The sequence below is a fragment of the Metarhizium acridum genome (assembly GCF_019434415.1).
Source record: "Metarhizium acridum strain ARSEF 324 chromosome Unknown scaffold_555, whole genome shotgun sequence".
NCBI lineage: Eukaryota > Fungi > Ascomycota > Sordariomycetes > Hypocreales > Clavicipitaceae > Metarhizium > Metarhizium acridum.
In genome coordinates this window covers 1,307,705-1,333,545 of record NW_027094039.1, presented here as the reverse complement: position 1 = coordinate 1,333,545, position 25,841 = coordinate 1,307,705, and the positions used below count along the sequence as shown (strand labels likewise).

The window sequence follows — 25,841 nt, the reverse complement described above, 5'->3', positions numbered from 1 at the left end:
TTGGCCACTGGAAGACTGCGACGTGAGCGGGAGCTCTGCATCTCCATCGTCTATCGGCATCGTGAATGCACTGTCGCTTGACGCCAACCCCTTCAGCTCCTTTCTGGACGAGCACTCGGCTTAGAGACCAAGGCGTCTTGCCGAAGGGGCAAGCATTTGCTTCTGCGCCGGTTGCTGCTTCGCTCCACAGGTTGCTGCAAAGTCTCTTTTCATATTTTCTCTTCTGGGGCGGCCGATTCGAGTATTTCTTTGTTCAAGTTCACTCCCCTCATCTCCTTCATACGCTGTCAGATATTTAGTCGCATGGTCTTTCTCGGGCTACGGGGCTCACGTTGTTCAACGTTTGCTGTCAACACCCACAGGCCGTGACGTTTTTTTCCGTTACACACATCCCACCGCCGCGTATCCTTTTATACCCACCCCCAGCGCAAATGATCTATCAAGTGCTTTACTGCCGTCGAACCAGCTAGAGTATACCTCATGCCTCCGAAGCGAAAGAGGCCAGACCGGCCGAGCGGCGATGGAGGCCGACCATCTCCTCACCGACCCGGGGACACAAATCTTGCCCAGCACGACGGCCATCATGATGGTGCCTCCAGGGGACGAGGAACTCGTGGTGGCCATTTCGGACATGGCCAACGAGGGGGCGTTAATCGCCGAGACTCATCTCAAGGGTACGGACGATCAGGAGGCAATCAACACCACAATCAACAACACAACAACGTGCAAAATCAACCCAGAAATCAAGGCCAGGCACAACCTCCATCGCCTGCCAGACAGCCCATTTCCTCACCATCTGCTCCCAGGCAACCCCCCGCTGGTTCCGCCCAGTCACAATCTTCAAGGCAACCGAGTTCTCCCGTTATGACGAAGCCACACTCGGAACCAACACCACGACCAGTTTCTCCCGTAAAATCAAATTATCGGTACGAGAGCCTCACGGACGATATAGTACAAGCTTGGAATGAGCGAGGTCGTCAAGAGATTGTTCAGCATGGCGTGCAAGCCCGAGAAGACGTTGATATCACTGAATTATCAATGCTCTTCCAAGAATTCATCCAAGCCGTCGTTGAGAATAGGCTTGACGCCACTGATGCTGGGGCATGTCTCAAGCAGATCTTGGGGGAGGACAATGCGGATACCATTAAGGACGCGTATGCCTTTGCTCCTCACACTCTATTCCTCGATTCTCTTGGTATCATTATGGATAGCGACTCCGAACTATATCGACCAGCACTTCGGGACTTCCTGATGGCCACAGGCGTTTCGCCTGCTTTGATGCGTCAAGTCCTGGATGCCCCAATCCTACAACAAATAGGATTGATTCGAGAAAACTTTACCAGGCTAGGTGTTCGTCAAGCCACGAATCTTCTATATCGGCAAGCAAATTACAACCTTCTTCGCGAAGAAACTGAAGGCTACTCGAAGCTTATCACAGAGCTCTTCGCAACCAACAGTGTGACATCCACCCCTCCCGAACTAGCCGAGCAAACCTTTGAAAGAATAAAGGGCCTTATAGGTACTTTCGACTTGGATGTGGGGCGTGTGCTTGATGTCACGCTTGACGTTGCTGCCGCTGTCCTGATCAAGCAATACAAGTTCTTCGTCAAGTTTTTGAGAGTGAGCTCATGGTGGCCGCGATCTCATTTCAAATACGATGCTACATATAACGGAGGTTTGCCACCATGGGCAAACCCGGGCTACTCACAATGGACTGCCACCGTTGAGGACGAGGAGCTCATCGCCAAACAAAAATTAGCCAGAGATGTAGCCTTCTGGGACCGCGCTAGGGAAATACACCTTGGTGCCTTTTTCGAATTGGGCGGTAGACGAGTCAACGATGTGGATCTGCAACAAGCTAAAATGACCAACGGCAGAGAAACAAAAGAAGAAGCTGATTTCGAACAACAATGGATGGAAGAAACGAAAACACTACCCCCTCCAGGAAACCGTGTCGCCGCACAGCTTCTTGGTTTCAAATTACTCTTTTACAACTCGGAGTTACGCGACAAGACTGATGTCCTTCCCGCCAACTTGCTCTACCTGGCTGCCCTTCTGATCAAAGTTGGATTTATTTCCCTTATCGACCTTTATCCCCATCTTTCCCCGTCTGACGATGATATGGAAAAAGTTCGCGAAGAGGAAACGGAGAAACTAGAAAAGGAGGAGCGTGCAGCTCGAGGTGGAGGACAGATGAATGCGCTCTTGATGGCGGGCGTCCTCCCACAAGGCGATGATGACAACCCTAACGCGTCGAATATACCTAAGAGGGAGGTCCCAAAGAAGATTGATACGGAGGTGAAGCAGACGGCAAAAGAAGAAAATGACACTAAGAACAGGCTCCCAGAACCATTGGAACAGAAAGTGTCACTGTTGACCCAACTACTGACAATTGGCGCTATACCTGAGTCATTGTTCATCCTTGGTCGATTTCCTTGGATTCCCGAGGTCTTTCCTGATGTTCTTGAAAGAATACATCGCATCCTTCACGTCAGCCTTGAAAAGGTGTATAATGATACCCGGCCCATGGCAATGTCGTCACTTGACTGCCCCAATAAGCAGCTCCCAGATCTTGATCAATCCGGGATGCCAAAGGGTAGTGTGAGACTCCACAGACCGGCACCAAAGAAACAATGGCGGTGGCCATACCCAGAGAAATTTGATGTCAATGAGAACCAGAACTATCGGTTCTATTGGGACGAATGGGCAGACAACATTCCAGTTTGCCAGACAGTTGATGACGTCTTTACGCTTTGTAATACCTTCTTGAATCTGTCTGGTGTTAACATAGGCAAGGACGAGGCCCTGCTGGCCAAACTGGCTGTTATTGGTAGTAAAAGTATCGCAGACGACAAGTCAGAGTCTAATCTTAATCGATGGTATGATCTTCTGCGACGACTAATGCTGCCAGCCTTGAGCCACACGAAGGCCAACGCGTCCGTTGTCGACGCTATTTGGTCTCTTCTCAAACATTATCCTTTAACAACACGATATTCAGCGTATGCTGAGTGGTTTGAGGGGCAAATATCCAGGCTACCTGCCATGAAATCGGCCTTCGCGCGGGCTACTTCCGAAACTCGAGGCACGATGAAACGTGTTTCTTTGACGAATCTCGGTGAAATGGCTAAGCAGCTCGCCAAAACTAGCTACTCATCTCCGGGTATTGTCTTCCGAGTCGCCTTTGAGCAGCTAGAATCATATCCAAACCTAATTGAGGCGTTTGTCGAATGCGCCAAGTATTTCACAGATCTGTCATATGATGTGCTCATCTGGTCATTGTTGAGCTCATTGGGCAAGTCGCGAAGTCGAACCCAGGCTGAGCACGCTCTTACAACCAGTAAGTGGCTGCAGGCTTTATCGCGATTTTCCGGCAAAGTCTTCCGCCGCTATCCAGTCTTGAGTCCGACTCCGGTTCTACAATACGTCAACGACCAGCTCTTCCGTGGCAATGCTACCGACCTAATTATTCTCAAGGAATTTGTCTCGTCAATGGGTGGCATTGTCGATTCTGTGGACTTCACCGACTACCAAGTGCTATCAATGGCTGGGGGCGCCTGGCTGAGAAGATATACCCTTATTCGAGCGCAGGATCGACGATTCGACAATGTCAAGAGCTCAAAGCGCCTCATACAGGCTCTTGTAGACTCCAAGTTGGCAGCTAGCCTTCTGCTCAATCTAGCCCAGTATCGGCAGGCTGCAATTTTTCGTGTAGCGGAAGATGAGGCACACATCAAGTACCTGTCTTCTGTTGTCGACGACTCTCACCAAACCTTGATCCAATATCTTGATCTTCTCTGGAGCAACCTCGACCCCAGTACTTTCGATGCCATTGTTCCGTCCATCTCTGAACTAATAACAACATATGGTCTTGATACTAGTTTAGCTTTCCTTATTGGCAGGACAAGCCTTGGTCATCGAATCTTCCCATGGAAAGAGGGCAAAGGAAAAAAGAAGGAACCAGTTGCGAAACCCAGCACTGACAAGGAAGGCGATGTAGATATGGCGGAGGCTAAGCCTCAGGGCGAGGAATCCAAGGAGCCGGAAACCCAAGGAACTATGGGCAACGAGGAGCAGGTATGCATTGTATTGCGCAGCCTTTGAGGAAAACAGTGGATTATAGCTAACTGCAGGCAGAAATCGGAAGATGTGTCGCTCACTCGCACAGCTGTGAACGCATTGCAACCAATTATCGAGTCGATTCGACCAACCATTCGACCTGAAATTTGGCAAAAGATTACTCCTGAACTGTACGCCACGTTCTGGGCATTGCAGTTGGGAGACATCTGCTTCCCAGAAGAAACATATGTTCGTGAACGCCAGCGAATTATGAGTGATTGGCAGATGCTCTCAAGCGACAGGTCGGATATGAGCCGCAAAGCGGTTGATAGAAGGAATGAGAAGCGAAAAGAGCTCATGGACCTGCAAGGCTATCTACTGGACGAACTTAGCGAGCATGGCCTCCGCAAAGCTAAGTGGAAGTATTACTTGACAAGGCAGTTTCAGTCGTCGTTCCCCGACGCAACCGCAAAGGCAGACATTATTTCCGACGTCCTGCTTGAGCAATGTCTGCTTCCTCGTGTTCTTGTGTCACCCGCCGATGCAGAATATACATTTCGCTTCATCAAAGCTCTTCATGAGTGGAACGCCCCAGTCTTCAAACTCATGTCTCTTTACGATCGACTGTTTAATGCAAATCGGCTGAGATCACTAATTTTTACCTGTACTGTGCGAGAAGCCGAGTACCTGGGCCGGTTTTTGAAACTCATTTTGGAAGACCTATCGCGCTGGCACAAGAATGACCCAATTCCCGGAGACAAGGACAACAAGGGAGCAAAGGATGTCCCGAAGCTTGGAGCATATGACAAAGAAGGCAAGGGGCCTTCCGAACAACCGCACTTCGGATTTTCTCTTACGGTGAACGATGAGGGCAAGCCAGAAACCTTTGTCGAGCATGCGCAATTTAGAGATCTTTTGTTTAGGTGGCACAAGAACTTGAACATGGCACTTAAAAACTGCCTCGGGGGGTCCGAATGGATGCATATCCGAAACGGCATCACTGTGCTCAAAACTGTCTTGGACTTCTTCCCGGCAATAGACTTTATGGCAACTCAGTTCACTACTCAGCTCCAGAACATCACAAAGCGGGAGGCCGCGGCCAAGACCTCACCCGACTGCGAAGAGGGCGGGCGTGTTGACCTGTCCGTTGCTGCGCAAGGTGCAATGTCCGCGCTGCAACGACGAAAGTCGAAATGGGTTATGGTGCAAGCTTTCCGCCAAAACGCTGTACGTTGGTTGTCATAAGTGCGTGTTTTTTGTATCAAACTAACTTGTGACTAGGTTACTGGATCTCGGCAAGAAGGAAATAAATCATCTGCCCCTGCCTTGCGACCAACTGCTCCCGATTTCAAACCCCAGGGCGATAAGTATGTTCGAATTGTTGCTCTATCCTGACGGACCAAACATTAACCACATACTCTAGAACATCAAGTGCTAGGACTGCTGCTGAAGAAGAAGATGGGGAAGTACAAGACAAAGAGGCTACCCGAGAAATTAGTGGTAGCACGCTTCAAGAGCCTTTGCCTCCCAAGCCCACTGGAAATGGTCGAGACTCGACAAAGCTCGGTGATACACCTGGGCAGTCAAGGTCCTCGACCCCGAAACCTGCGGCTGTCAAAAGTGAACCACGAGGTCACAAGCTGCCAGATCGTCCCTCTCACAATCTTCCCAGTCGCCCGGATGTACCCATCCCTGGGCACTTCACACCTGAGCGCTTCGGTCAGTCGCGTGGTCACGATCGCCGTGATGTTAGAGAATCTCGCGGCCATCGAGATGGACGCGATGCCCGAGATGGCAGGGATAGGGACACAAGAGACTCCCGCGACATCAAAGACCACAGGGAGTCTCGACAGTCTGATTCAGAGCGCCCTGGACGCGGTCGCGATTTTGGAGACCGCCGTGCCACTGACTACAAAGAAGATAATGGGCGTGCCGATCTGCCACCACGACCAACACAGTTAGAGCGTGAGCGACCACATCGCGAGCAACGTGTTAGTACTAAAGCACATGATCGCCTCCCCGAAAGCTCTGGGGCAGAGCTTGCTATGCCAGTGGAACCGCGCGAGCCTGTCATGAACCCTGAACGAGCAGCACTCTTTGCTCAGGATACACCAGAGCGACTGCCGCGTGGAGCTGACCCTGATCGCTCATTAAGGGGTCGTCGACAAGGAGGCAGTGCAGCTATGGACGGCATAAATCCCGAACGAGCTGCTCTTATTGCCGATAGAGACGACGTCACTCATAATGCTCCTGGCAGACTAAACCGGGACGACGGCCGTGAAAGACCTGCAAGGGGCCAGTCTCCACGGCGCAGCAATCGTCATGGCAATGAGCAGGGTTCTGCGCCTCAGACTTGGGAAGATCGTCAGGATCGCAATGCTTCTCAAGATCAACGTCCTAGTGGCCGTGAACGACGGGATCGGTCACCACTACCTGCCACTTTCAGAGGGGAGCGGCCGATGGACCGGGAAGACGATAGACTTCACCCAGATACAATTCGTGATGGCTCCGGATTCCACAGACCGGGGGGCCGTCCGCAGGAGCTCGAGAATCGCAAGCCATATCAGGACCAGAACTATGGACGACTTAACCCTGTCCCCCAACCTCCTAATTCTGAAATTCCGTCCGGTCCACGAGGCAGAGGTAGAAACGCAAGCCGAGGCGGGCATGGGCAGCCGACGTTGCCGGGTCGACCTGACAACCGATTCGGTCCTCCGGAAACACCGCGCCCGCCGTCCCCCGAAAGAGCTGGTCCCCCAACTGGTCCATCTTCTGGTCGAAACCGACGCGGTTATGAACCCGGCGGTGGGCCGCAGACACCGGGTGGTACTCCTGCAGGACCCTCAGGGCGGAGTAGGAATTTCACTCAGGGTGGCGATAAGCCTTCACCAGCAAATTTAAACGCAACACCGACGTCTGGTGTTCATCCAGACCGCCTCGCCCAGCTTGGGGGCCCACCTTCTGGACCTCAAGGAAACCAGCGCCACCAGGGCCAAGGGGCCAATATTCCTGATCGACCCCAGCCTAGCTACCGGGGTGGCTCTGGACCTGACACCGACATGCCAACTGGTCCCTCTGCAGATTTTCCAGGACGCGGCGGAGGCAGGAGACAACTTGCAGGAATTAACAATACTCTCCAACAGGCACAGGCAAAGGTACCAGAACCACCTCGCACTACCGGACCTCGCAGCAACCAGCCGCGGCAAATGCTAGGCAATTCTGACATTCAGGTTCTTGCTGGTGGCTCATCAACATCAACACCCAATCAAGAGCGACATGACACAATGTGGGCGTCTCCCAATGGAGTTGACAACCAAGCGCGACGCGATCACGATCGCTCCAGGAATGAGCGCGAAGGACGGTCTGATAGATCTAATCGCACGTCACGCCGAAGCAGTCGCGAACGTGATCGAGATGGCAAGGATCCCAACGAAAGCAGAGAAAGACGATCTATGGGCGGCCCGGATGCTGGCGGCAACAGGGAGGAGCGCGAGTCTCGTCGTCAACCAAGGGACTCGATGGGCCCGCCTCCACCAGCTGACGGACGGGACAGCCGACATCGAGTCGACGGTCAGCTTGCCGGAGGCAACTGGGGCGGTGAAGACCGAGGTGGTCATAGGGGTTCAAGCAGTGGTAGTCGAGGAACAGGGCCACGAGACGGGACAAACCAGACGGGTAACAGGAGAGATCACAGGGAGGACCGTGGACGCAAGAGACGAAGCGAGGAGGATGTGGGCAGCTTGACAAGCGAACGCGAGAAACGGCCTCGGCGATAAAGCGCAGGGAGTCACAGAGAATGTCGCAGGAAGTCAACGGTAGACAAATGATTGGTGTTTCCAAAGCCCATGATGGGCCGACAAGATGAGATCGCAGATGAATGAGCGGAGAATTTTTTGCAACATGTATTCAACGTGTACGCGAAGCAACGCGTGCCAAGAAAGCAAGGCAGAGGCGACGGGCGGTGCGGCAAAGTCTTGAGCCAATATGCCATAACGTTTGGGCGTTTATTTGGTCGACATCATATCGCATTTTTGTTTCTTTTTATTTACGATTGGTACCATTACAAAACAACTGCATTCAGCTTCAACTGGCTCTATTTTATGTCAACTTATGCTCCATACCCTGTGGAAGAAGTCGCACAAGATTGTATATGCTGCCAACAGGAGCTCATTATCTCATGGTACTTTTCGCAGCCCGAGCCGTTGTTCTGGGTGTTGTCGATGATATGCTGCATTGGGACCTACCACTTTATAATTCGATGTGAAGTCATACATGTATTTCTAGTGTTTGTATTGAAAACCAGCGAGTTGACTAAACGAAAAAATAGACGGTTGGGATGTAAGCGATGCATTGCTAGGACTGCCGGATAGTTTTGGTTGACCTTATAACCGCATTGGCGTGGAGTTGGGGGGATTGATATATCTGGAGGGACGTATATGCTCTTGATGGAAATTGGCAATCATTGTCCATTGCTACCAGGTATTTCTCGTATATAAGAATTTGTCCTGTACGGTTTGTAGACGATTGCACATGTGATTGTGGACTGTCACATTAGTTTGTCACTTTCCTTTATGAATTGTAATGGAGTTTGCCCTTGATTCATATTCGTATCCCGTAGCTCGGTCAGAATACCCATTGGCAACTAAGTGGGCTAGAAAGTGGCTCGTCGACTTAGTCGCCGACGGGTAGTAGCATTCGCACACAAGTTGTAGAAAGGTAGTTTGGCGAGCGTGAAAACTATATCACGTTTGTTACTGCATCTATTGAAGGCAGCAGCCGTATCGCCTTTGACGAGAAACGCCGTATGGACGCAAGAATTTATGTACACTCATATATCACAATACATGTACACCTAAGACACAGCATCTTTACTTTGGCGAGTCTGAAACAAATGCCTAACGTAATGAAGCGCCTGCTCAACTCTCCTGGGGTCACTCATTCAAGTCGTATGCCTGAACAATGTGAAGTTCTCGCTAGTAGGCCCACGGGTAGAAAGCATTCTTCGAGGGATCTGGTATGCAGAGTGGATATTAGCAATCACTAATATACATTACTATGGCGCCATCTTATCTGATCCAAGTTCTTGATCCCATCGAAGCATGATGTTGGCGGGTCTCAGCTGAGTTGTTTTTAAAGAGGGGATCTCCAGGCAATTATATGTACAGTGTGTGGCTGCATCTGAAAACAACCGCCGCCTTCCTTCCAGAATTCTTCCCTCCAGAACCTACAACGAGAAACCCCACAAACCCCGGGTATAGCTTAATATCTTCAAGTAATCGTGGGCATGATGAGAGCCTTGAAGCCAGGCCACCTTCCAAATACCTGCCAATACACGGCCGGTCTAGAAGAGAAACCTATTTCGTCCAGGTAGCCTGGCCGCTGAGCTGGAGCCAGGATCGAATACCCGCAATAGCTGACGATTCAGTATCTCTCGTGTGAGTTTAGATTTTTCCCTCACTGTAGGATGCTCTGACGTTGCCAATTGAGCACCAAAGCTAACTTTTCTTCTCAGGTATCTTGTAGATGGCAATGAGTACTTCTTCACCGCCGTCGACATTGCCCACAGACTAGACTTCACTAATAAGGGCTGCAAAGCCATTGTCGTTGGCATCGGGTGTCCCCCGCCTTGTTCGTGTATGCACAACTTGTTATGATCTCACAGCTCCAACTGGAAATGACCGCTATAAGCCGTTGATACACAGCCAGGATGAGGCGTACCAGTTCCTGGAGTTCATCCGTGAGGATGTAATTGCATTCGTGTAAGGAAAGTTGTTCTCGCATCTGTCTATAGCTGGGCACCACACGCGGAGAGCTCTCTATGGTAATTCCTACGGCGGTCTTTTTTTCGCTTTGTTCGTTGTACTCAAATTCAACTCCCTTTGACACAATCATTGCCGTAAGTGCTACGGTCTGACGGGACGATTTCTCAATCGTCAAGTACCAGGAGCGACTATTCGGGAACAACCACCGCCAGTAGGCAGAGGCCGCGCACTCTCCTTGATTCTGGCGTGGGGATCAACTGAGGGAGATTTCCCTTCAAAGAAAAAGAAAAAGAGCCAAGACGCGTCACGTAGGGGAATCTGTGATTCGGAAGAGGAGGAGATGGGAGACAGCATGTTAGGTTTGATTGATCGTCTTAAAGGTAGCAGGCATATGCAGAGTATCCGGACATGGAAGTTCACTGGCGAGAACCATGACAGTGTGGCCGTCAACGGCCTCCAGCATGGTCTGTCGCAGTTTCTCTTGGGGCAAGACTGAACAATGGGCAACAAAAACAGCCCATTGGCAGGTCACATTAGTGAACAAAAAAAAAACAATGGCATCTCGCGAACCCGAAGTGGGATCCCCCGTCTAAGGATTCCTTGAGTTGCCATAGCCAGCTGATGGTGAAAAAAGAAAAGAAGTCAGTAAGGGTGAAAGAAAGAGAGAACATCCCTCCGGGTCGTATTCCAAAACGAATCGCTCTGCCCGTTGCGAAGTTCACTTTTACGTCAGATTGTGACAGCCATTAGTAACTCGCAGAGCAACGAGCTACGACCCCACTGTCGCTCGGTCCCGAGCCGCAAGCATAGGCAGTCGTGTCACCGGGTTTCTCGGTCTCTTAATAGTACACCCCTAATCTGTCCCCGCCGAGTAATTTGCTGCGCGTATTTCTCTCCAGCTTTCGGATCCGTGTTCCGGCGACGCAAACGCAAGAAGCGTGGCTCAGCGAGCCTGAGCTGGGCAGAATGGTTCAAGGCCCCAATTCCGTCCGTACGACATGAGCATCTGCATCATCCCGAGCACCGCCACGTACAGCTTACACTACCGTGTTGAATGACCACGCGGGTTGCAAAAAAGGCCGCACACCTGTGTGTGTGGTTGTGGGTGCGGGGTGTGCGGCCTTTTTTGCAACCCGCGTGATGACCAACAAACAGCATTGTGTGCTTGGTGTGTTGCAACACAGACTTCGGGCAAAAAGGGTCACGGAACAACCCTACTCGATTGAATCTGCAATGCCCTGGGAGAGGCAGCCAGAGGACCCCTGACCTAGCACCGTTGAAATCGCTATTCTTTGTCGTGCTAAAGATGATGCCTTGCTGAAACACGCTAGAAGGGGCCAAGTAGTCGATAGAGAATTGTGTGTCCACAAGGTGCCGTGGTTGGCAGGGTCCTGGAGGAGGAGGCTATGCTAATTGTAGATCGTTGCAAATGAGTCGTGAGACGTTGAAGTTTCCCATCAGATCCATTACGTTGGTAGCACATCCCGCGAATTGAACCAGGGGACAAGGGTCGCATTCTAGCCCAAGCACATGCAAGTTGGGTTGATCTCGTCACTAACGTCGTGGCTTGTTAGGGGGGACGAGGCAGAATTTGTTCCGCAAGCAACGATGTTGGGCGCCAGAGAAGCACGCGGGCTGAACGTCATTTCCGAACTCGCAACGAAGAAAGAGAATTTGATCGTCGGTGCTGATCAAAATAAAGAAGATAAAAAGAGGGCAAGCGGAGCGCCTTTGGACAAAAAGGCAACAACCGGCAGGAGCGACCACCTTGACCCTTTCCAATCTGACAAAGACGCAGACAAGAAGGGAATAGGAGGGAATAGGCCCAGGAACGGGTGACGTGTCGCACCGACCACCCACCAGGCCACCAATGGCACTTGCCTCTCCCCACCAGCATTCCGTCACTCGGTCGCGCCTTCCCGCCCTCCCAAGCGCCTTGGTCCGTTTTATCCCCTGGTATTGCGGCAAACCTCACCTTCTTTCGTTCAGCATTCACTCTGTGCACGACTTGCTACATTCATAACTCCTGGATTGAGAGTTTGCTTGCCTTGTGTTCTTTTCTTTTGTAGCCTGATTTTGCCCCCTTCACATCGTTTTTTATCTGTATTTGACCCCATCCCAGACTGTCCATCGTGCGACCAAGACAATTTCTGCGCCATTCCCACAGGGTACATACATATCCAGTCCTTCGAAGCAAGCAAGCCCAGTCGAGAGTTCAAACACGGAGGTATCGAACAGAGCCGGCTACAACGAACATCAAAAACATACATAGGTGGACCCATCCATTTCTACGAGCCGTTTCGAGGATCCTTCGGCCATCAGCAGCTCCCCTCGTTCCTTTGCGACAACCGCAGGAAAGATTCCCGATCTCTTGGGCGCAAGATATCCTTGGGCAGCTTTCAATGCCGAGAACATACAACTGTAGCTCAATATTTAGATCTGAAGGTTGACTCGCCTTTTCATATCAGTTTCCATCTCTACAATCGGCCGAGGTTGGATACTCGTTGCCCCTGGAGGGCCAGGACCAAGACCGTGCCGAGACAACGCACCAGCCGTGAGCTGCAAACACGACCATGAATCTGACTTGCAACACTACGCTGGAGGATATGAAAAGTACGTTTTTACCTCTCGGGATTGCGATATCTGTGTCGTTCATTTCTGGGGTGGCCATGCTGCCTGATGCCGTGACTTTTGAAGCAACGTCTTGTCTATTCATGTAGCTACACCATCTAGTAACTACTAACGCTACTCGACACAGTATCTCCTGGCTCAGAGCGCCTGATTGCTGGGCGTCTCAACTTTCATGACCTCGCTCGAATCATCTCGGCATCGTCTACCCTCATTGCCACAGCGTTCAGTTTGTATCTTATTTGGATGCACGCTCTGCACTATACCCAGCCTCGTGAGCAGCGATAGTAAGTGATTGAGGAACCATTCTCTGATGACTTCCATTTTAACCATGGCCTTTTAGCATCATCCGTATTCTTTTCATGGTTCCCGTGTACTCCATCTCCTCATACTTGCAACTTGAGTGGTATTGGCATGCCATCTACTTCCAGGTCATCTCGGATTGTTACGAAGCTTTTGCTATTGCGTCCTTCTTCGGGCTGCTGTGTCACTACGTTGCAGCGGACTTGCACAGTCAAAAGGCCTTTTTTCGCGAATTATACCCAATAAAGCCATGGGTTATGCCAGTCAATTGGTTTGCCAAATGCTGTGGCGGCGAGCGAGGTATTTGGAGATTACCGAAGAGTGGTTTAACGTGGTTCAATATCATCTGGATTGGTGTATATCACTACTGCTTCATTCGTGTCGCCATGACCATATCTGCAGTTGTGTCCCAGTACTTCAAACGATACTGCGAAAGTTCCAACAGCCCAGTATTTGGTCACATTTGGGTATGTAAACGGCCTAGATCTATTCTTGCTATGGAGAGCTCATGTCCTAACTTTTAACAGATTATTGTCATTAACGCAATAGCTGTTACAATCGCAATGTACTGCCTTATCCAATTCTACGTCCAACTTAAAGAGCAGTTGGCCGAGCACAAGCTTTTTCTCAAAATTGTTGCCATCAAATTGGTCGTTTTCTTGTCTTTCTGGCAGGCATCAGCCATCTCTGTGGGCACATCGACTCTCAGGATTGTTCATCCTAATGAGGTTATCGCATATCCTGATCTAAAGGTCGGCATCCCAGCTTTACTCCTCTGCGTCGAGATGGCCATGTTTGCGATACTCCATCTTTGGGCTTTCCCGTACGCGCCGTATACTGTCGGCGCACCCCGAACATATTATCCTAGTCCCAACGCGGACAAGGGCTCTCCTGCCGTCGAAAACGAGCGCCTAGCGCCCTCTGGTGGTCACATGGGACTCATGGCGTTGTATGATGCACTGAATCTATGGGATATCATCAAAGCATTCGGCCGAGGCATGAGATGGCTCTGCTGTGGAGTCAAGCGCCGCAAGGAGGATGTCAGTTACCGCCGGAACCGGGGTGAGGGCCTTGACATGGATAACCTCCCTGACAATAAAGAAGGCGGTAGCTCCCATGAGCACGCGCGATTCGGAGTCGCCCCTCCAGGTCAGCACGACGAATACGGCTCAGTCACGCAAGCATACGAGTATCCCTCTCAGCAGGCAAACCCATATTACTCGTCTAGAATTGAAGAAAGTGCTGGCTTGATGGTTAACGCCCAGCCCAATCCGGAGGCTCGTGACTATTCTGCAACACCTCCACAACTACAACGAGATCCGTCGCCGTACAACGGATTTGGGGCACATCCGCCCCACGAATTCCAATACCACGACACTCCGCAGCAGACTGGTGCAATGCAAGCGCGTTACAGTCCGTATGACGGCACTGGCGGTACGTTGGCTGCACCGACACGGGCACAGGCAACCGTGTCGAAAGCATTATGGGGTCCAGGACAGCAGCCTCAGCCATGAGCTGAAGGGAAAGGCTACACTGTACTACGACATTTTCAGCTGTTTGAGCTTGGTTACATTGGGGCTAGAGGCAAGATTTTCAGGATTATAGGCATGGTCACCGTCATTCTTTGTCATGATACCACGAGGCGTAATGTATTTCAATCGTTAGAGAAATATTGTTGCTATTCAGATATATGTTTATTATTTTTTTTTTTTTCGAAACGAGTTCCAGTCAAATATCGCTCCATGTGTTTCCTGAGAATGTCTGCATGGCCACATCAGACATGGCTATCAAATCGGGCCAAAACTCAAAGTCCAGCCTTGCATCGGGCCACGGCTGGGCATCTGCCGGCGTCAAAGTGCCCTCTTGGGCCTGCGCCTCAGACGACTGCCGTTCCGCCTGCCCAGCCTTTGACATGTACCACTGCCGAATCCACCCCAAGTTGCTCGTATAATGGTCTGGCCTGTTTGCGGCGTCGTCGTTCTCTCTCAGCCTTCTCTTCCGGGCATTCTCCACGGCCCACTTGTCTGCATGCCCAAAATTGTCCTGGATTCCTCTCAAGGCAGCGGCAAAATCTAGCTTCTTCCTCGCCACGTCGGGCTGCCAGTCGGGCGCGGTGTCAAGCAACAGCAGCCGACAGGTCGTGACGATTGTAAAGGCAAGGGCAGCGGTGCCCGCGAGCGGAAGACGGCACAGCTGGCTGGGCGGGATGGAGAGCAGCGCGGCAAAGGAGGCCCCGGACGAGTCGAGACACTTGTCCAGCGACTCGGCGCGGAGGAACGGCTCGCTGAGGAGGGAGTCGGAGTCGGTCGGGGGAGGCGCCGCCATGGCCATTGCCGGCTCGTAGAGGCGCATTGTCAGCACGCGGTGGCAGGCTGTGAAGAGTCCTACAAAGAAAGGGGGTTAGTTGGTGGCGTGGGCTTTGTTTCTTTTCAACCAACACTCGGGGCCATTGTCGACGGGGGCGGGGGGCAGCAGGATTCTCACTGTCTTGTTTGACGGCCTCGGGCTGCGCGGCGACAAAGGAGTCGAGTTCGCGCCGGACGTGGGCGACGGCCATTTCGAGAGAGGCGCCGTACGTGCGTGTGTCGCGCGTCGTGCCGCCCGGCGCGGCGAGGATGCTGTACGCTCCGTCTGCGATGCGCTGGATGCGGACCAGCGCGACGAGGCGGGCGTCTGATTCGTGCGCGCGGGCGTCGGTGAGCGCATCGCAGCACTGGCAGAGGTAGGGCGTCCACGGGAATCGGGGGCCGCGCTTGAACAGTGCCGAGGTTCTGCGACGAGGCGGGCGCGTGAGCATTGGTCTCTTGTTTTCAAGGCGGGATTTCCGTTTGCTTGCTTCGCCCTACAGTGAAGACAGGTGGTAGAGGCCCAGGGCGGCCCTCTTGTCGTCGAGGGTGTGCGGGATGCCGAGCCTGCTTGGGACGCCCTGACGGAGGGCCGCCCAGGCCTCGCCGAGCTGGGAGCGCATCGTGGCGGCGCTGGATTCGGGCGACTTTTCCAGCCGGAGGTCCATGGCCAGCGCCAGGGCTAGGTGCAGGAGGTTGGTCGCCTCGGCGTCGATGTAGAAGTGGAAGTCGCCCCTATTTCAGCTTGTTGGCCCCTCCGATGTCACGACTCCAGGAGGCTGTATGCGTGAGGGTTGCGGGTGTGTACTGACCACGCGAGATGCACGAGAATGGCCTGCAGTAGCTGCAGGGTCTTTTCCTGTCGGACAAGGACGTGTTCTGCCACGTACTGCCGGAACCACGTCTTGACGTGCCGCTGGACGGCGGAGGACTGCGGCGCCACGGCGGTCATGATGGCCCAGAATAGGCCTTGGCTGCGGCTGTGTAGGCTGTGGGCGGTGGCGGCGGCGGGGACCATGACGAAGGGGAAGTTGGGCGCGTATTCGGACATGTATATGGAGAGGAAGCGTGATGCTTCGCGGGCGGTTACCTGGAAGTCCGGGGTGAGGCGGAAGAGAGCCTGGTTGCCGGACCCTGTTGAACGGGGCGGCTCGGTTCGCGGCTGCGGAGCGCCTTGCTCGGGGATCTGAGGGACTTGAGGCATTGCAGGGCTGGTTTTGTGCGTGAGCTGGCTTTCGGGAGTCATTGGTGATGGGCCTGGCTGTTGTCCATGTTGATTCTCGGCGAGGAAGGACATGATGCCGTCTATTTTTTGTTCGAGCAGGGCGGCTCGACTGCGTTTGTGTTTTTGGCCTTGTTAGTATGCTAGAATTTCTAGACCGAGTGATTGGATTTAGGTTTACCTCGATTTGCCTCGTTTCCGCCGTTGTGACGGTGCGGGAACGTCGCATGGCACCTTCATCCGCGCGCATCTGTACAACACAAATCACTGTGAGCTTTGAACGGCTCCTATTTCCGCCCACGACGGGGCTCAACTGCATGTTCACCTTGTACATGTGGCCGAAGGACGGCCAGAGTCGTCTCGCGGCCAGGCGCACTTCATTTTTAGTCGCGCGCAATTGCTGCATGCGCGAGTCTTGGGAGCAGACGACGTATGCCGAGGTGGGATTGATACGCTCATCATGGTTGGGAAGGAAAGCGAAGATGATGGCGGTAGCTTGTTGATGCTATTAGAAGAGTGCCGTTGTTATTACAAGTTGCGAGGGTGCGTTGGATGACATCAAGTGAGGCGGGCTGATGTCGAGCTGTCGTCGGACATCGGAGCTTAATTGAGGCCGGAATGACGGGGTCCATTGCCGCATTTGGCGACCTTCCGGCACCGGGTATCATTTTTGCCTCCGGAGCCGAATCAAGTCTCGGTGTATTGATTCACGCGCTTTATATGCTGCTTTTGCTTAGGTTTTCATATATGTCTTCATTACTACCTTTTTTTTTTCTGCATGGCCCCAGAGGTTCTCTGGTTAGGACAATTGTTCCGGTTCCACAGTAATCAATTCGCAACCGTGGTGCATCAACTGCAAACTGTGTCATCAACCCAAAACACATGTATCATAACTTGAGGTATGAAAACTCATACTATAGTGCTGCAATTTACACAATACTTGGGACACATGTCACCCGTTTGAGACTCCACTTGGTGCGTTGAAGAGGGTGCAGCATACCCCCGGGGGCGCGAGAAAGAAACAACTCCTCAGCATCGCCCGAGAATACATATCCGGACAAGAAAGCCGGCATGAACCGCCCGTCGTGTGTCATGAACTAGAGCCAGCCATGTGTCGGTGAGGGCGGCCTGCCTTGTTGGGCCTGGTGCACAGAGGCAAAGGAAGGCCCAATATCGACTAGACTCAACAATCGACTTTGGCTTCCTGCCCAGATGGGCCCAAGGGGGGTGGCCGTCCCGGGAGGGCGTTCCCCATTCGTGTCGACGACGACGTGTGTGGCGACGTGTAAGACGTAGCTGTCGTTGGGCGACATTTGCAGTGCAACAGCAGCATGTGCGTCCATGACACCGAGTGTAACCAGTACGTGGCCATGTACGACACCGGCAGTATCCCCAGACTCATAAGTTATTAATAGATGCATGCATACATCCACAACATGCACAAAGTCGGTCGCACGCGCGGCAATGCCTAAACCTGCAGCGGGCATACCCGGCAATGGATATGGCCTGGTACGCGGCTCCTTGTACGGACCAGACAAGATACCAGCCTCTCTTGTCATCGACATTCGGGAACACAAGCCGGTGCAGAAGGAAGCGCATCCGCCACACTCCCCCTCTTCCCCGAGGAGACACAACATGAAAACGCCGTTGGCAACACTCCCGGCGGAGAAGCAAGCTTGTTTCCGACGGGCTGGATCCAAGTCACGCTCGCCTTGTCCGCCCTGCGCCTCGCAACTGCCGACTTCTCACCCGCAGCAGGGAGGGTGTGCGGGCGCTCACGATGGGAAGACGAAGTGGAATTTCTGGCTGGTGGCATGCAGACTTGAGTCGTTTTTTTCTTTCACATCTTGTCAGATGGCATCTCGACAAGAGAGGAGCGCGCGTATTGAACGAGGGGGCTGATGTGCATGGCAGCTGAGAGGTGAAAGTCACTCAACTTGACGAGCATGAGGAACAAGCCTTTCAGCCTGCTGTAATCAGACCATGAGGGACATATCTGACGAGTAGGTTTCTCTTTTGTAACGTGTAATGTTAACGCTATTCGCTGAAAATGCTCGGAATACTGCAACGTTACCCGGTCCCGGGTCCATAACTGCCAACTGAAGCGCATCATGGTGCCGTCATCAGCCATTGGTGCACCATAGAATCACCGCCAAGACAAAGGTATTCATAATCTACACATCACGAGCCGCAGGCCGTTTCAATTGAAAAAGCCCCCGTCGTTTCCTCCGAGAAAGGCAGCCCGGTGCAAGTAAACTCATCGCACCAATGAACTAGGCGTCGCCACACAAAAAGGAACAAAAAGTCAAAACGCAATGAAACGTACAAACAAAACTCAAACACGCAAAACACTCCAGTATACCGCGGTGACTGGAACAGACTGCAGCAGCATTGCACGTAACAGGGCAACGACAACTCCTTGGACTATCCCTTCCTGATGTGGGCGACAACCTGCCGCCATCGAATGTTGCATGTGACGTAGCTCGGTCTATCAAGTAAACAGTCTGGTCAGAGTCCCCGCGGTTTCTCCCCCAGCCTTTTGACAGCCCTGATGAAAATTCCCCGGGCCGCATGCAAGACATTCTACCGTCTTTGTCCTACCTCCAACGGCACCATCTTACTCCGTACAACACGTCATTTATATATAGAGAGAGGACAAAAGGGAAAAAAAGGGAAAAAAAGAAAAACCTTGTATAACCACAACCAAGTTCTCAAGATTTGTCAACTTGTTTGCTTTTTATTTCCCCAGATAACACAGCAGTAGCAAACAGACTGCCCAGCATTCCAGCCACGCATGGCGCCAAAAGGAAGAGCCAACTCATCTTTGCATCGTACAAACCTTTATGTTATGCAACAAGTCGCGCTCAACTCGCCACTTCTGCACAACAACAAGAAGACTAGAAATTAGTTTGTGCAGAAATTGACCTCTGAGTTCACAATATACAGGCTAGGAAATATAAGCATAGACAAACTTGTCCGTATAAAGAAATGAGAACATGACATCAACTCGCGCAGGCTTACACACCCACCCGCCACGCTCGGTTCGGCAGCATCGCTAGGAACTTGTACTTTCGTTAACTCTCTCAATGATCTAAACATGTTGAAGCCATGCCCTTGTTTCTATTTTACCCCGCGTATGTCGACGCACGTCTCAAGATTCAGACACGCATCCCGCCCTGGATACGACACAGCATGAGGGGGCCAGGCCTTGGACGCGCATTACACTACATTGACACTGTGGCATGCAGAGGCGCGTCTAGGCGTAGCGCTGCACGATGGTACGAAAGCATTCCCGGTCCACCGTATTAGAGGACGCTCGTCATGAGCTGCACGAGGCCAGAGAGGGCAGCGCCCCCGTTCCCCGGGGGGTCGTATCCGCACCCCAGGCTGAAGTATGCAAGTGTCACTCATCTCTTGAGGGCTGTCCTCCCACTCAAGCAAACATGTATGTGATGAGACCATGGAGACTGACACAACATACGGCAAGACCAGGCCGGGGCCGTACCTCGTCCTGGCAGCCCTGTCACGGGCAGCAGGTTGCGACATGGTACCACTACAACTCGGCATACACTGCACCCGTGCTATTCTGGTCCAACTACCCCGTTGGACCCCGTTGGACCCGTCGGAGCGTTTTTTGCTGCAGGCCACGTGCGATAGCGACGTAGGGCAAGCCTTCATGCATGGTTCCCGGGACCGCAGACTAGATCCAATTTGAAGTCACGCCCTCTCCGATGCAGCTAGCCGCCGCCAGATGCTGGAGAACTTTCTTTTCCTGGGACCGGCTCGACGGGTGCGTGTGGATACTACTACAAGTATACGACAGCATGCACAGAACGGCCCGCCGGTGTGGCAGGTCCACTAACTTAGCGCCGGGTCGGACAGAGCCGCAAATCCCCGAAGAGTGGGGCCGCTTCAGATTCCAGATTAGATCCAGATCTGATGGAAGCCAAGATAATGCGATGAGATCCATTCTTCCCCCCGCACGTCCCGTCCCCGATATCTCTCGCGGGCGGCAGGGGGCTAAATACAACTGGACAAGTACAATACAAACGGCCAGAAAATCAAAATGCATCAATAACTTTCTGCCACCGTGGCAGGTTCATTGTAATGTAAATACTATACGCGCCTAAACAAGGAGCAAAAGGAAAGTTGCCGCCATGCCCTGAAAGTAATGAAATGAAAAGGCAAAACAGGACAAGGAAACAAAAAGGAACAGAGTAAAAGTTCTATATCTGATCAAATTTTCCTCCGTGTTCCATGTTAGCATGCTGTGGACTGCCGATATAAATGACTCAAAAAACAATGAAAGAGGGGAAAAAAAAAAAAAAAAATGGCTAGACCGCCCATATGTCAACAGCCGTTGGTATATGCAAAAATTGGCATTGCTGCATTGTACAGAGAGTGGTAGGGTATCAATCGAATAGAGTTTGGGGCCCGGAGACCTCCCTCTTAAGCCCAGAAACAACAAAGAAAAAAGAGGGCGCAGAAAGAGGCGTGTCACGACTGTTGAGCGACACCATTTTAACTATCCCAGATGGCTCCATATGCGGGAACTCCTCGAGTTTCGAGGCCGTAGACCACCTTTTTAGTTATCTTCTCGTTTGCAATAATAATAACAGCTTCAGCTCCAAAGTCTTTGGCCAGGTTGTAGCCCATTTTGACCAGATCGGGGCGACCCAGCTTCTTGGTATCGTGAATGACGGCATCTGGGATAGAGTCGTAGATTGTGTCAAGAACCTTCTTGCCAAACGTCTTCTCGGGGCTTGGAGTTGACCAGATAAGCTGAGTCGGGCAGCTGGGCTGGCCAATGTGTCCAAGCAGAGGGCCAATTCCAGAGCCAGTGGCGATGACGACAATGCGGTTGAACAGAGTAGCAATCCTCATAACACCACAAGTGGGCAGACCACGCACCCATAGCTTAGTAGGCGGGTTGCGGATGCAATCCTTGGTCCAATCACCGGCATTCGAAACAACGAGAGAATAACCAGGCTTCTCGGCAATAGCTGATGGCTTCGGAGCTGGAATCGTGGCAAATGAGTGCCATTCGAAAAGTGGGCGCGTTGAGATTCTCGTGAAGCTGCCATTAACGGGAACCGTATAGTCAAACGAAAGAACGACGGCGTGGTCCGAAAGCGGTACAGTGTTGACGGGCACCTTGCGCAGCCAGAGCCAGGAGGAGGCGACGCTGCAGGTGGCCACACCAAGCATCCAGAATCCTGGCGTTTTCACAAGTGCAAGTCCAAAGTCTTCGCCAGCAGGCGTGACATCTCGCACCGAGAACATGGTGCGTACCCAAAACAGAGCCAGCGCTGTCCAGCCAACAAACCGATGAATTCCCTCAAACTGGTCGTGGTACTTCTTCCGGAATGTAGGGTACGCAAATCCCACCAAACCACTGCACAATACACACAGCATCCATGAAACCATTAGGGTTGCAATTGAATCATTCGTCTTGTTCTGCGTATAAGCCACTGTTGACCGGAATGTGGACCCGAGAAGCCACGCCGTGGCACACACTCCAGCACCGGAATGAACACCACCCAGGTGGTAGATTTTTGCAAAGCGCTTTCGCATCCAGAGGGGAGCCGACTTGGGGAGAGAACAAGTGACAGTGTATAGCGTGTTGATGACGACGTCCTGGCGGACCAAAACGGCAAGGACCAAGTTTGCCGCCGTGAGGGTGGCGAACCACTCGGCTCCTGGGTTGGCCAGGAGCAGGGCAATAAGCGCGCCGACATTTAACAGGCCAATAAGGCTAAAGAGAAATCGATAAACGATGGCAATACGGTGTCGGAATCCTCGCAAATGCTTGGGCAGTTTCTTTTCCGGAATCTCTCTCGAAATGTCGAGCTTGTGCTTCTCTGGTTCTGTCAGTGTGGACGAAGTCGATATGGATCTAACCTCGGCCAGAGTGCTCTGGTCGCTGCCGATTGCAGCTTCCTCGTCGTAACTCTGTGTCTCGTGCTTTGGTTCAGGCGTAAGAGCCATGAGACGAAGAGCGTTCTTGTCAATCTTCCCATTTGCTGTAGTGGGGAAGATTTGCAGCTGGTGAAGCTTGGACGGAATGGCATAGTACGGCTGCAATTTCTTGGTGTGGGCAAGGATCGACTGCTCGTCTTGACCAGATGGCGTTGTGAACCCATGAATCTCTCCCTCGATTAAAAGGGCGGTTGCACGGGTAACTCCAGGTGCGGAAGCCAGCGAAGATGATATTCCGTCAAGTTCCACTCGGAAACCCTGGAGTAGTTGGGAAGGACCCAAGTCAGTTTTTGAAACCAATGATGGGAACAACTCTGGGCAGATATTCAGATTCGCATACCTTGACCTTGACCTGATCGTCCACTCTACCCAAGATGTCAATGTTCCCGTCTTCTCTCCACCTGCCCAGGTCCCCCGTGCAGTACATGTTGGATCTGTATGTGAGACACCAATTAGCGGCCTTGCTTCATACCAACCGTGTGGGTGATTTTCAGTGACTTACCCGTCATTTGCGAACGGATCTGGAATGTACGTTTCCTTTGTCTTGGATTCAAGCCCCACGTAGCCACGAGTGACGCCGTGGCCGCCTGCCCACATCACACCAGCCACACCCACAGGTACGGGTCTGCCGTCATTGTCTAAAATGTAAACCGAGTTGTTGGGAGTCGGCCGGCCAATGGAAATAGGGTCACCAGCGACATGCTTCGACATTGTGTTGACAATGGTAGTTTCCGTGGGTCCACAACAGTTCCAATACGTTGCATGTGTTGCCCAGAGATCGGCCAGATCCTGAGAGGTGGGTTCTCCAGCGGTTGCGACAACTTTGATGTTGGGATACAGTTTTGGATGGTACTTTGACAAGATGGTGGGTGTGCAAATGAATACGTCAAGCTGATAAGACAGGACGAGTGTTGCTGTCAGTCAAAACTTCTGGGTTTCAAGAATTGGAATCGGCAGGGAAACTCTTACCTGTCGAACAGTAGGCTCCCACTTGGAGCCTCTCAGAACGAGCGTGCCGCCATTGCAAAGACACGAGAAAATCTCCCAAGCAGCTATGCAAGCAGTCAGTACACAAATCGCCACTGAATAGGATAGCTTCAGTTCTCTGCTGTAAAGTGACGGCAAAACATACCCATGTCGAAGCTAATGTTGAGAACTTGTCCAACAGACATTCCCGGCTGGACCCCCAGTCCACCTGGAGACAGGCACACAAGGTTGGTCACGTTTCTATGCGTAACATCGACGCCTTTTGGCTTCCCCGTGGTTCCTGAAAAAAAAGCTGTTAGCACCGCTCTATGTGAAAAGTGACAAGCTTTCAAAACGAGGAGTTTGAACGAACCAGAGGTATAGATGACGTAGCATCCACCGTCAGCAGACGCAAGATCAACCCAAGACTCTGGAGCATCATATTCTTGACCCTCAACTGGAGTCTGCTCAACAACTATGGGGCTGTGCGTAGGCAAGAGCTTTTTGATGCGGTCTTCCGTTGATGTTATACAGACAACATTCTGCCCGCCGCACTGCTCCGCAACAAGCTTGATCGTAGAATCCGGGACGACTCCGCCATCGAGAGGCACATACTGTGCACCACAGGACAATATGGCCAATATACCAATCACCATCTCAGCCCCTCGCTTGACAACCAGTGGGACTGTTTGGTGAGGGCCCACGCCCATCCTCCGCAGCCGTGACGCAAGTGACTGCACATGGATGGCTAGCTCCCGATATGTAAGCGCCCTTTCTGTATTAGCAGACAAGTCTCTAACAGCCTTGGCTGAGGGAATAGCGGCAGCATGGTGAAAGAAGGCTGCAGTGACTGTAGGGAAGGGACAATACGATGCTTCACCGTGGGTGAAGTCCCTTGTAGGCAGGATCATGGTATGAGGTTTCCTAGAGTCGTTCATGATGACGGCTGAAGTCAACTCTGAGGCCAACACGCAGGTGAAAGAATGGGTAGTAGTTGGAGAAGAAACTTGGACTTCCAGCTTCCATTGCTGTAAAGGAAGTGGGAATGGCCCTTTAAATAGTTTTGCCAGCACATTCCCTGATCTCGTTTGCTATGCTTCTCCTCACGAAAGGCACCGCGTCCCCGGGCAACTCGGCCATATCAACGGGGTCGTTGGGGTAGGCTTGTGGGAAGCTGCTGGGTGAGAATACTTGCATCGCACATCCTAGTCTGATACTGGGCCCGCCGACAAAGATGCTGGATGCTGGATGCTGGATGCTGGATGCTGGATGCTACATGCTACATGCTACATGCTACATGAGAGAACGCATGTTTGCTCGACCGGGGGTAACTTGAATTGTGGCCAATGCTGAACCACTTGAACTCAGGGAGCGTGAACACCTATGGGTCTCAACGACTACCGATGGTTCTTGGAGACGTGAGCATAGAGAATCGGCGCAGGGAAACGGCCTGCCATACGCCTCACAATAATGCATACGCTGGAGGCATATCGGGCCATGGGCCATGGCCCATGGGACAAGTGCTTCAATGTTTAATGCAGACACACCCCTCTCAGCTTTTGGGAGGGGTGAGGGGGTGGAAGGGTCAAGTCGGGTCACTGGGTATCTCATTCCGGGGTGTCGATGGCGTGAAATAATAGGCCATCAAGAAAGAACAGTTTGCCCGTTGCGCATCAGGGTGGAGGGAGCTGAGCAGGGTAGTGCGATGCTTTGGATGCTTGGCACTCGGCGTGGAATGATTATTTGCCATTTGGGCTATAAGTTTTGCCATTCAGGCTTTCAATTGTCGCCGCTCTCCAGATCCAGGTTCCGCCAGAGCGCGGTCTCCCGCTCTTTGGGCAGATGCAGGCACTTGACTCGATCAGCACCTAGTTGTATTAGGACAATACAACAACGGACAATCCCTCTATGTGAAGGTATGATTGCCAAGTCCCATGTAGTCGCAACCCTGACTAGGAAAAATCCAAGCAAATAAACGAATTGAAAAGCGCTTCGAGTTGATTCACAATAGCCTGGCCCTGGGCGTGTGTTCACGGCAAAAGGTGGGGGTGTGACTTCGAGCAGGGTCGGGCCCGTATCGGATAGCAATACTATAGGCCGGAGGGCCATTCTCTTGTGGAATGCCGCGACGGGAGACGGGAGCTCCATAAAGGGTAAGTAGAGATTGGTACTTTGACCAGAAGTACAGCAGAGGGCTCATTGAGACTCGCCAAAACACAAGGGTTCTTGCCGAGCTGATAATTCACAAACTCGATCGCGCAGTCTCTCCTGGTGAGACAGCCCAGGTATCTTCAGGTGAGGATGGGAGGATTTTGAGGATGGGAAGACGCCTTTGCCATCCGATGGAGAAGCCCGTCAAGGTAAGCTCAAGTGAGATGGAGACAACTCTCTCCCTCCAGAGTGCCAGACTGCACATGCGAGAAGAAGTCTAGGCCGACTCCTTTGCGTTTCTTTGTGTGCAACGTCTTCCCTTGGCAGTTGTTCCGTCAATGTACTCGGTAGACAGAGAGAGTCTTCACGTCTCAGTCAGTTGCACCTTGCCCCCACCACCACTCAACCAATGCTCCACGTCTCCGAGTA

General features: G+C 52.2%; 7 protein-coding genes across 7 annotated transcripts; 4 read left to right on the top strand and 3 right to left on the bottom strand.

Annotated features, from left to right (window-relative positions):
* Nucleotides 1-480: 480 nt before the first annotated feature.
* On the top strand, nt 481-7,832 carry RLR1_3 (THO2 plays a role in transcriptional elongation; the record flags this gene model as incomplete). The annotated part of the gene is made up of 4 exons (XM_007815983.2): nt 481-4,074; nt 4,135-5,283; nt 5,338-5,423; nt 5,480-7,832. 4 exons carry the CDS (start codon nt 481-483, stop codon nt 7,830-7,832), a joined length of 7,182 nt encoding a protein of 2,393 aa, XP_007814174.2.
* Nucleotides 7,833-7,933: 101 nt separating this feature from the next.
* J3458_019129 (uncharacterized protein) lies at nt 7,934-8,320 on the top strand (the record flags this gene model as incomplete). The annotated part of the gene is made up of 1 exon (XM_066121421.1): nt 7,934-8,320. The coding sequence occupies one exon, from the start codon at nt 7,934-7,936 to the stop codon at nt 8,318-8,320; it is 387 nt and encodes a 128-aa protein (XP_065973779.1).
* A 3,028-nt stretch (nt 8,321-11,348) lies between these two features.
* Nucleotides 11,349-11,657, top strand: J3458_019128 (uncharacterized protein; the record flags this gene model as incomplete). Its single annotated transcript, XM_066121420.1, has 1 exon — nt 11,349-11,657. The coding sequence occupies one exon, from the start codon at nt 11,349-11,351 to the stop codon at nt 11,655-11,657; it is 309 nt and encodes a 102-aa protein (XP_065973778.1).
* Nucleotides 11,658-12,391: 734 nt separating this feature from the next.
* Nucleotides 12,392-14,263, top strand: J3458_019127 (uncharacterized protein; the record flags this gene model as incomplete). Its single annotated transcript, XM_007815984.2, has 4 exons — nt 12,392-12,431; nt 12,577-12,733; nt 12,790-13,216; nt 13,277-14,263. The coding sequence occupies 4 exons, from the start codon at nt 12,392-12,394 to the stop codon at nt 14,261-14,263; spliced, it is 1,611 nt and encodes a 536-aa protein (XP_007814175.1).
* A 214-nt stretch (nt 14,264-14,477) lies between these two features.
* Nucleotides 14,478-15,546, bottom strand: J3458_019126 (uncharacterized protein; the record flags this gene model as incomplete). Its single annotated transcript, XM_066121419.1, has 2 exons — nt 14,478-15,133; nt 15,234-15,546. 2 exons carry the CDS (start codon nt 15,544-15,546, stop codon nt 14,478-14,480), a joined length of 969 nt encoding a protein of 322 aa, XP_065973777.1.
* A 45-nt stretch (nt 15,547-15,591) lies between these two features.
* J3458_019125 (uncharacterized protein) lies at nt 15,592-16,697 on the bottom strand (the record flags this gene model as incomplete). The annotated part of the gene is made up of 4 exons (XM_066121418.1): nt 15,592-15,829; nt 15,907-16,428; nt 16,498-16,566; nt 16,642-16,697. The coding sequence occupies 4 exons, from the start codon at nt 16,695-16,697 to the stop codon at nt 15,592-15,594; spliced, it is 885 nt and encodes a 294-aa protein (XP_065973776.1).
* A 3,573-nt stretch (nt 16,698-20,270) lies between these two features.
* On the bottom strand, nt 20,271-24,247 carry J3458_019124 (uncharacterized protein). The gene is made up of 6 exons (XM_066121417.1): nt 23,635-24,247; nt 23,428-23,562; nt 23,265-23,347; nt 22,798-23,186; nt 22,636-22,729; nt 20,271-22,553 (listed from the first exon to the last, which is right to left on the bottom strand). Exons 1-6 carry the CDS (start codon nt 24,197-24,199, stop codon nt 20,838-20,840), a joined length of 2,982 nt encoding a protein of 993 aa, XP_065973775.1. The 5' UTR covers nt 24,200-24,247; the 3' UTR covers nt 20,271-20,837.
* Between the last annotated feature and the right edge of the window lie 1,594 nt (nt 24,248-25,841).

Coding starts and splice junctions, on each gene's coding strand:
- J3458_019124 (XM_066121417.1), bottom strand. CDS start 24,199: ATGAACGACTCTAGGAAACCTCATACCATGATCCTGCCTACAAGGGAC. Junction 22,730..22,797: donor GATCCGTTCGCAAATGACGG/GTAAGTCACTGA, acceptor TCTCACATACAG/ATCCAACATGTACTGCACGG. Junction 22,554..22,635: donor ACGATCAGGTCAAGGTCAAG/GTATGCGAATCT, acceptor CAACTACTCCAG/GGTTTCCGAGTGGAACTTGA.